Below are 10156 nucleotides of genomic sequence, written 5' to 3' on the forward strand. Positions count from 1 at the left end.
CAATCATTTTGATTGCAACTGTGTGTGTAATATAGAGAAAGAGGTGTGTAATAGAGAGAGAGAGCGAGAGAGAGAGCGAGAGAGAGAGAGCGCGAGAGAGAGCGCGAGAGAGAGCGCGAGAGAGAGAGAGAGAGAGAGAGAGAGAGAGAGAGAGAGCCTTTTTTACCCAACTTTAACAGTTAGATATTAGATGACTGTATGTGCCTAATACACATGTATAGAATTACATGTGAAGCTGAAAATATGGAATTTTTTGAGGTAGTAAAATCTACTTGTATCAAGTCTTTTTAATGTTTTATTATTTATTTGTTTTTGTTTTTTTATACAGGTGTTGAGTCTGTGGAACACACACACACACACACGTTCAGAATGGTGGCTGATTAACCTGAAGTGACATAATGGAGAAATGAAATGGCCTCTAGCTCTCGTGAACAGATTCATGGCGTAAGTGGCACTTAATTAAAAACAACTATCTTATTTAATCAGTGCTTTGTATTCTTAATTAGATGGTGAAGTGCCTCATATGAGCTCTGTGTGTGTGTGTGTGTGTGAGAGAGAGAGAGAAAAATTAGTATTACTACACCTGTTTGATCCTTTTTATTTCATGTTCTATAAAATTCTGTAAGATATAACATTGCATGTTTATAGATAGATTTCATCTTCACCTTACAACAAAGGTCTGTCTACTAAATATCACATTAAAATAACAGCTTTGTTGTTTTTTAATACACAAAAAAATAAAATAAAAAAAAATTAAAAAAAAGAATTAAAGGTACCAAGACTGGTTACTCAATAGTCTGCTGAAAAAGCAGATCAATTGGATAAAATTTAAATACAGTGATAACACACTTACTGGATTCTTTAAGAATGATTTAGGATTTATGAAGGACAAGAAAAGAAAAGGAGGTGATATTCATTGTACCATAATCACAATGAAGATGAACATTACGGATGTGTGGGGTTTGGTTTTAGATACACATGTACAACATTATTTTGTTTATTTATGTACACTTGGAGCATCACACTTGTACCTCTGACCATCATAACCTTTTTACGTCCATGTGGTTTTGTGTGTGTGTGTGTGTGTGTGTGTGTGTGTGTGTGTGTGTGTGTGTGTGTGTGTGTGTACACGAATGATTGTGTAGGTTTTATCAAATAAGGTCATACTTAAATGCCATTTCCAAAATGGCAGCTTTTGTTCTGCAAAAATTTAGCTGCTATTGTGGGTACAGTTATTAACATGAATATAATATAACCATGTTCTCTACAAAAAAAAAGTGTCTTATCAACCTCCAACACCATTAATAGTACTGTCCAAAATTTCCAATACTGATGGAGGATTAAGAAAGAAATCCCTGGGATATTCAATGGGATTTTCCACACACAGCATTTTAAAAATCACTCAAAAGTGATATCAAGTGTACCTGACCAAATGATGGAGCTGAATTCTAGAAAGGGTACCGTTCTAAAAATCTGGCTTGTGTTTCAAATCCATGCCCTCTTATCTCATGGACCAAAATCTACCATTACCATTCCCCCGTACCAGCGTTTACCCATAGGGGGCAGCGTCCAAAATGGAGAGGTGCACAAGACATAAAGAAAGGGGGAAAAGACAGTCATGACTGCACACAACGTGAACATCATCACAGGCCCATCAGCTTCCATGAAGCTCTGTATCCACTCCACACTGATTTGCTCGAGTCTCTTTCTCTGTTTGCGCTCAGTCATCGCTGGTTACTGGTGTCCACAGTCATGGCCGAGTGGTGCAGTCCTCTCCCAGACGCTCGGGACTCCACCGATGAGTCCTGCTCCTCAGTGAAGCTGTCTGGGCTACCTTCTCCATCCAGGAGGCTCCCACAGCTGGAGTTTGGACTCAGCATGTCCTGCAGGAGGTCTTCCCTCACCAGACCCCCGTCCCGTCCGTCTCGCACCCGAGCTGCAGCCTCCCCACCCATCATGTCATCCTGGTCATTTAACAGTTTGGCCAGGAAGTTGATGTACTTCATAGCTAGGCGCAGGATCTCGTTCTTGCTCAGCTTCTTATCAGGAGGATGAGTGGGGATGAGCTTGCGCAGCTCAGCGAAGGCGCCGTTCACATTCTGCTGCCTCCACCGCTCACGGCTGTTTGTGAAGATGCGCCGCACGATCTTTGGCTGTGAACCTGAAAATTAAGGAATAGAGTGAGCATGGTATACAAGGAACACTGGTGATGTCTGATCATCCTGATATTGCCTCTAAAATCTCTTTCTAGTACAGGTGACTCCAGCTCAAGCTAGATATTTAAGGTGCTTATTTTTGCATTTTACTTTATACCATTTATACCAAACCAGAATCTCTTAACAGTATCTCTGGATGGCTGACTGGCTTTAACAGGACTTCGCTTGTGAATCCACCTATGGTGCCGAGTCCCTTCTCTCCTCAGCTCACTGATAGATAAGCTCTTTATCTCAACCTATTTAGCAAAGAATTAATTAACCTTTCTATTATCTGTGGCATTTTACATTCAATTATTCAAGCTCATTTCTCATCCCAGACAGCTCTTTTGGAACAGAACCAGCTCTGTCTCACATGGCAGTTAATAAACTGATGACTGAGTGCATAGTAAGCTTCTCAGCTTGGATACATATTATTAATCAAGCAATATAATAGACCATTTTATTAGAAAACCACAATATATTAGACAGGTAAGCATTCGGCAGCACATTTTACACTTGAAGGAGTGTTTCATTAAGTTTTATTTCCATGCAAACATTTTTTTGGAGTCTCTGCACATTTCTGCTCCTGAATCCTTCTCTCAGCTCACAGTCAAGCACTTTGTCTCACATTTTGCATTTTTATGGCTGGCAGCTCTGAAGCTCCTATCATCAGCACCCAGCAAAACCTCTAGGCTTGAATTAACTCTTATTCAGTATTGAATTAAATCCTTGAGGACATATATAAACACTGTTCTAATTTAACATTCCCCAATTCATTAACTCCTGCACACATCACCAGTGCTTGATGACTGAATGAATGAAATGCACTGACTTATTTCGAGAATATAATTAACAGAATGTATGGATAGAGATCAGAGCCTCCTTTAATATATGGGCACTGCTTAGTATTTACTGTGAGCTGCTTTTTTTCCAGTAACATTTTACTTTAAGGATCCCATAACTAACATAACAAATGAGTTAATATGTAGAAACCCTGAACTTCAGCATTAATACACCATCAGTAACATTAACAAAGTTACCACCATCAGTGAGTAAAATTATTCCCGCAATCCCGATCTCCATGAACAACACCATTTTTTTAAATGGTAAAATTCAAAAGTGAGTCTGAAAAGAAATCTTCCGTGTTGACACCTGGAGCCCAGAGCTCAGGATTTTATGGACATTTAGACCAATTTAAATGTTGCTCATTTATGTGGACTTATTTTGAATCATGGATTGAATAAACAGTCAATGCAGGTGTATTTCAATAAGATTTAAACAATCGTCCATCGATACATGTTCATTTACATCGCTAACTTGTGGTTTATTAATCTTGAATTGCATGTTAATTAATGCAGTAAATATTATTATTTTATAGAACCATCATTTTACATTACATTACAATATTACCGGTTTTTCATACATCATTTCCCATCTAACGTTTGTGGGTAAATAGCATCAGATTTTATGATGAAACGTCTGCCTGGGATTATCCAGCAGCTACACTAACTTTATGTTTAATTAGTGAATAAGAAATGATTGGGAATGTAAAATAATAAAATGACGGGTGCAGGATGAGGAGGAACTGACTGAAATCGTTACAAAAATATTAATTGACGTAAAGTCCATATTCATCATTGTAAATCAGTCGTTCATTTTTACATAATGATAAAACGTATTATAATATTGCACTAGGCTATATATATATATTTATTTATTTTTTTTAAATGAATATAATTAGTAGCCTATTATTAACTCATTCACCAGTAAGTGGAGAGGTTCTAAATCTCTTACAATTCACTGTCTAGGTCAATTATTTTACATTTTCGATAGAAAGTTGCGTGTAGATAATTTGATTTTGTAAAGTTCTTGTTTGTGGGTTTATTTATTTATTTATTAATTATTTTTTTAATACAAACGCAGAAAATGGACTATATAAAGAGAGATTGCACGTGAGCCGTGCTGAGGCTTTTAATGTTTGGTCTGATGTCAGGAGAAAGAAGGATTTCAAATGAAGGGATTCAAATGAAATGAAAGGAAAAAGTCACAGCCAAAGAGTGGCTTACCATACTTAGAAAGATCTAAAATAGTCCTACCATCGCTGATCTCAATCTCGTAGGGCGCAGCTCTGCGTTTCAGGCGGTTACTGGGGTACATGCCGTACTGCTCCGCGTCCCCAGCGAAGCCACTGCACCGGAAATGAGGTAAAGCACCATTAGCACAGCTGACGCAGAATTATTAGTGTAATTAATGGTTGCGAGAGTCTGTATGCTACATAATACAACCTAAACAATAGAAAGTGGAATATAAGTTAAAATAATGTTAGATGACAATAATGCCAAAATAAAGCTATAGCTATACAGAACACCATCTATGGTAACTATGGTGACGAGTGGTAGTTAGGCTTCATCTGCATTAACACTGCATTCACTGAGGTTTGGTAGCCATTTTTTTTTTTTTTTTTTAAATCCGTTTATTTTTAATCTGCGCTATTTTATTTGGACCCACGTGAATGCTTTAGGCTATTCATTTCATACATTTTATTCTTATTTTTGTCCTTTTTCAGAAATAAAAATGCTGTGTAATGACATTGAAAGTTGAGTAGGTTATTGCGCTATGAACTGAGCTTAGACACTATTACTGTAAGGCACACAACAATGTTAAAATACTGAATGCGACTGATTCGTTTCCCCATCTCAAATGCAGTGGACTTGTCATAAAAGTAGGCTACATAAATATATAAATACCTGGTGGGTTAATATCTACTGCATTTTACACTCTTGGAATTTTTTTTTTTTTTTAAATATCATTGGATAATTGTGTATTCTTGGCCTCCTTATAAAAAAAAGGGGGGGGGGGGGTTCTACTTGGAATCATTTCTGAAGTTAATTCTTAAGGGTTCCCCCACACTGGCACCCGAAGAAATGAGTGCAGGTTAAACACACACTCTCACAGGAAATAGTAGGCTTCTAAATTGTCAATTACCTTGTCACTATGGTGGTATCCCTTATCCTTATCACCCTTATCTTTTGTAGCTACCTTGAGGTACTCTCAAGACTAAATCTCTTGTGCCTTTTAAATGTATCTTTTACCTAGAAATGTGCATGTAGGGATGTAGTGCATATTTAAAGCTTTACTTTACTAAGTACTAATGATAAAGTGAAGTAAAGCTTTGAATATGCACTATATCCCTACATGCACCATTCTAGGTAAAAGATAGGCTACATATTAAAGGTACAAAAGGTGTATTAATGAGGGTACCATCCCAGAGACAAGGAAAGGTATAGTTTAGTACCCTATTTTATTTATTAAATAATCAAATCAGACTCGTACTCGTTCAAAAACGTAAAATCTCAAAATAATAAAATGTTCGAGGCTAATACAACTAGTGCATAAAGCAGAGGTGAACAGAGCATCCCTGTGTAAATGCAGTAAACCCCGGTGCTGACCTGTTGAGAGTGGCGAGCGGTTGCGCCATGTTGCTGTAGAGCATGGCGCGGGCGGGCAGAGCAGGGAAGGCGGCAGGGCTCAGCTGCACCATTCGCTTGGCTTCGTTAGGCGGCTCCCTCGGGGGCAGCGGCAGAGGAACTGGAGGTCTGCGCAACTCGGTGGTCTGCACCGTGTGTCTGCCGTCCGCCTCAAACTCAGCGCCTTTTATATCGCCTCTCGTGGCCAGCTCGATCACTGCCACTTCCTGTTTTGGCTCAGTGCCGCCGTGCGCCGTTTCCTTGGCAACGCCGTTAAGGAGGAGAAGGTGGGTTCCTCTCCGCGCGCTCTCAGCAAACTCGGACGTCGTGCTCGTCGTGGTGGTGGTCGTGCCTTCCTGTTTCCCGTGCGCCTCGCCCTCCTCCCCAGCAGTGTCGCGTCCCGGTGAGCTGCACTCCTCCTTCTGCTCATCCTCAGCGCCCGGGCTCGCGCGCTCACGTTTCAGTTTCTCCATCATCCTGTCTGGCTGCGATGCAAAAGAATAAAAGCAGCAGTGTGGCCACTAGTGTGGGATGCTAATGGATAATCCAAAGATTCACGCGTCCCCGTCGCTTCTCTTATGGTCACCTTACAATAGAGAGAATATTTTCCATCACTGGAGAATATGTTTACATCGAAAAAAAAAAAACTGCTCAATTTTAAAAAAAAGTCAACATCACAACGAATGCATTGCTCAGACTCAATCTCATCAGTCCTCTGTGCGCGCCGACACTGCAAACACTGACAGATGAGCAATACAGTATCTGACAGCATGAGGATGAGCATGTGTTACATAGCACAGCCCATGCACATCATCACACACTGTATATTAATGTGGCTCAGGGATTTACTCTAAATATAGGCAGGAGTAAATGTAGGCCAGCTTGCGAATAGTGTAGTCCACCAGCATTAGTGCAGTGCTAACCTACAAAGCAGCCTAAATGCACCAATCATTTTAGACTTAAATATATAGTTTATATATTTCATACAGGTACACACATGCGTGTTTATTATTATGTAGTTAGGCTCAACACTGTAACTTATTTGAAATGGATTTGATTTGTTATTTTAACAAGAACGAATCAACAGCAGCGCCGGCCCGTACACATCTAAAGCTGAATCTGTTACATAAATATTGTCATATGGCTCAGACTCGTATAAGGACCAAGTGTCTTCTTTTCCTTTGCGTGACCTTGTTCCATCATATCAATATTCTGGTCATGGTGTCTGTAGATAAGGGAGCCATACCAGTGTCTCAGTCGACGGGGCGCTTATCTCTCCAAAACAGTGTTTCTTGGGTACAACAGAATATAATTTTAACCCACCCCGCTGTATAGGCCACAATGCATTTATAATCATACTATACCATAATGTAGTGCTTTTACCATGCATGAGCTTTGTTTATTGTGGAGACTCAGAGTGTAATAAAAGCAGTGAGTGTTAATAATGCTCATAATTCATAACACGCATAAGTATTTGATAATGTTATTAACGCAGGACCACCGCATTGTTCCATATAAGTTGCGAATTTGTCTGTTTAAATGCGCGGATTTGTCCAGTTAATTTCACAGCCACTTCAGCTAGATATATTGCAGGCGTTTACAATTTCGCATGTATAGTTTTGACTATAAATGATTTCTTTTCAACAAAAACTAGCCACTGAAAATACACCAAATGAAGCATCTGAATGGTCTAATATGCTAAATGAATTCATTAATGAGGGTTTGCTTTGACTTGTATTCTAAATTGAATTGAAAAATGTGTTATTCAAGAAAAGAAACTTATAGGATATACATATAGATTTAAAATTATTTGATTAATCGATTGTTTACAAAATAAAGTGTCACTTAAAATTGGCTTTAATAACTTGATAATAATAACTATTTAATAACTTGATTCTAATTAATTAATTTATATATATATAAAAAAAAAACATCTGTATCACCCGTCCAAAAAGCACTGCTCAAACGCACTCTTAACAAAAAATAATTAAGTGTTAACATTTTAATTTTCTTCTAAATGAATCTTCTTAGGAAAATATTTTTTGATCGAATGATTGCTGGTTTTAGAGCATTTTCCTGTCATGTTCTACTGCGCTGTCCAAAATACACATGAGTAGATAAATAAAGAAAGAAATACAGTTATGTGGGTATTAAGTTGTCCAACACAGCTTTAGAAATTCTACAGTAAATCTAAAATTGGTGTCACACAATAAGGAGCAGGTGATTTGAATGCTGATATTCTTTATTATTCATTTTTGGCGTTATTGCTTTGTTTAGCCGGCTCATGAAGCTCAGTTTAGTTCGATCCAAAAACTTGATATTTAAAACAATTAAAACAATTCCAGTATCGTAGATGGCATCGAATCACCTGCGTTTTGTTCCTCATATTTTCCAACCTAATTGCATTTTGATAATTAACTGTTAACGCCACATCCGATAAAGGACTGGGCCTATACGGGGATTCAAGCGCAATTTAAGGAGGAAAAAAATAACAACATCGAATTAGAATAAAATTAAATCTATTAAATGACGATACCACGTAGCCTAATTAGCAGTAATTATTAGCCTTCGTTTGAGATAAAGAGCTCTGAAATGTGTTTATGAATATGTATGGATATATTGGTCTTACCGTGTTCGGGCTGTGGTCAGTGTGAGTGTGTGTGAGGAGCCATTTTGTGCAGGCTCGTCCATGTCTGGGTTTTTTTTCCATGCACTGTGTGGAAGTGGGAGTGAAGCTCTCTATAATCACCCCTCACACACTGCACAACAACACAGGGGCAAATGTGGCTGTACCAGATAAGGGCCCTAAAGCCATTACTTATCAAACCATTCCTCATTATTCATTTTTTTAAAAATTATTATTATTATTATTATTATTATTATTATTATTATTATTATTATTATTATTATTAACATTAAAGGTAAATCCGTGGGGAAATGGGGATATATGGACTATATATATATATTGTGAATGGATATGCACAGAAAATAGGTAACTATGAGAGGACAATGATTTTTAACTTGTATAGTAGACAGGTGTGTAAAACTCCCCCTAAGGGACTAAAAATTATAAAACAACAGAATGCATTTGAGGAAGCTGTAATTCGAGGGCGGGATGAAGACTCGGAAAAAGTGCCATTGAGTGTGTATGTATTTTTATTATTTTATTATTTTACTTACTTATTTATTTATTTATCTTTTTTTTATTTTATTTTATTTTTTTACAAATTTTATTATTTTGTAATAAAATGTAATACAAAGATGGGTTGGAGTTTTAAAAAGAAATAAATAGCTGTATACACTGCACTCCATCTCCTGTGGAACAACAAACACGTGTTATATTAGATCAGAGATTGTTAGTAATTCGCCTAAACGATTTATTTGTGGTCATTCGTTTTTAATTTAGAATTACACCTGTTAATATGGGGTTTAATCAGTTCAAATATTATCCCAAGTAGCCTCTGTATAGCCCAGTAGGTTTTAATAGGTAAAACATATAAAGCGCAATACAACTTACAACAATAACATGTTTGTAAATGCAACATTTGTAGATGATAATCAGATTTTTATCACGTCCACGTTTCTGATCTCTTTTTCCATTCCTGTCTGACTTTGCCCTAATTCTGATGACGATTTTTTTTTTCTAAGAAGGTACAAACTGTAGGCTAATGATTGCCTGTCCATATAGGTTTTAGGGCCCTGAACATGATGATGACATGATGATGATCTTGACCGTAACACAGTAAAATCACTAATGACTAACTGTTTGACTGATGACTTGAGTTTGATATTAGATGATACTAAACGAAATTTCTCACTTTATCATTCATTACCATAATACGCTACGCTATTAGATTAATACTACAACTACACACAGAAACAATAACAATATTAACAATCATCATTATCATCATCGTTATGATAACTCGGGTTCATGTATGTTAGAAAAGAAGTTTTCAGCAAACCGTACTGCTATAACCCAGCATTATGAACATATCTTCATGAATAAAATAAGCATAAAATAGGCTTTAATAAGAGGTGAAATCAGCTCAGTTATCGGTGAGCCTTTGATCTCTTGTCTTTTGTTAGTTCATTGCTGCGGATCTGAGTAATTTGGGAAGGATGCCCAGGGGAGATTCGCTGATGTGGTGTGAATCCCGGAGCTGCAGCTTGCAGGCCGCGATAAGACCGTATCAGAGCTACCGAGACCCCGAGCTCATCACACTGAGGATGAGAGACACACCGACAGACCAGCATTTAACATCACTGAATGAGCCGAACATGCAGGTACACCCACCAGCAGTCACAGAGTCACTGCAGTAATGTACTCCAACTGAATGATGTACATTAGAATTACATCATTTTATATATGCATAAATTAGATTACACAGTTTATATCCCCTATAGAGCTCCATTACACCACAACATAGACAAACGTTCATCTTGACAAGTAATCGTTTTTGATGAGTCACTAGACCTGAGAGAGCTGCACAA

At 37.7% G+C, this 10156-nt stretch overlaps 1 protein-coding gene across 2 annotated transcripts; it reads right to left on the bottom strand.

The window, feature by feature from the left end:
* Positions 1-582: 582 nt before the first annotated feature.
* tal1 (T-cell acute lymphocytic leukemia 1) lies at positions 583-8485 on the bottom strand. Of its 2 annotated transcripts, none has more exons than XM_053635208.1 (4): positions 8292-8485; positions 5645-6147; positions 4292-4383; positions 583-2161 (listed from the first exon to the last, which is right to left on the bottom strand). In XM_053635208.1, exons 1-4 carry the CDS (start codon positions 8370-8372, stop codon positions 1725-1727), a joined length of 1113 nt encoding a protein of 370 aa, XP_053491183.1. In that variant the 5' UTR covers positions 8373-8485; the 3' UTR covers positions 583-1724. The 2 variants fall into 2 exon arrangements, with proteins under 2 accessions (XP_053491183.1, XP_053491184.1); XM_053635209.1 differs by having other exon boundaries at positions 5645-6248; positions 8292-8360.
* Positions 8486-10156: the final 1671 nt, after the last annotated feature.

Source organism: Ictalurus furcatus, chromosome 10, assembly GCF_023375685.1.
Source record: "Ictalurus furcatus strain D&B chromosome 10, Billie_1.0, whole genome shotgun sequence".
Classification (NCBI taxonomy): Eukaryota; Metazoa; Chordata; class Actinopteri; order Siluriformes; family Ictaluridae; genus Ictalurus; species Ictalurus furcatus.

What these genes read in the sequence shown, in the direction of transcription:
- tal1 (XM_053635208.1), bottom strand. Translation starts at nt 8,372, where the DNA reads ATGGAAAAAAAACCCAGACATGGACGAGCCTGCACAAAATGGCTCCTC. An exon ending in CTGACCACAGCCCGAACACG is followed by an intron (nt 6,148 to 8,291) that starts GTAAGACCAATA and finishes TTTGCATCGCAG; the next exon opens with CCAGACAGGATGATGGAGAA. An exon ending in CCGCTCGCCACTCTCAACAG is followed by an intron (nt 4,384 to 5,644) that starts GTCAGCACCGGG and finishes TTTCCGGTGCAG; the next exon opens with TGGCTTCGCTGGGGACGCGG.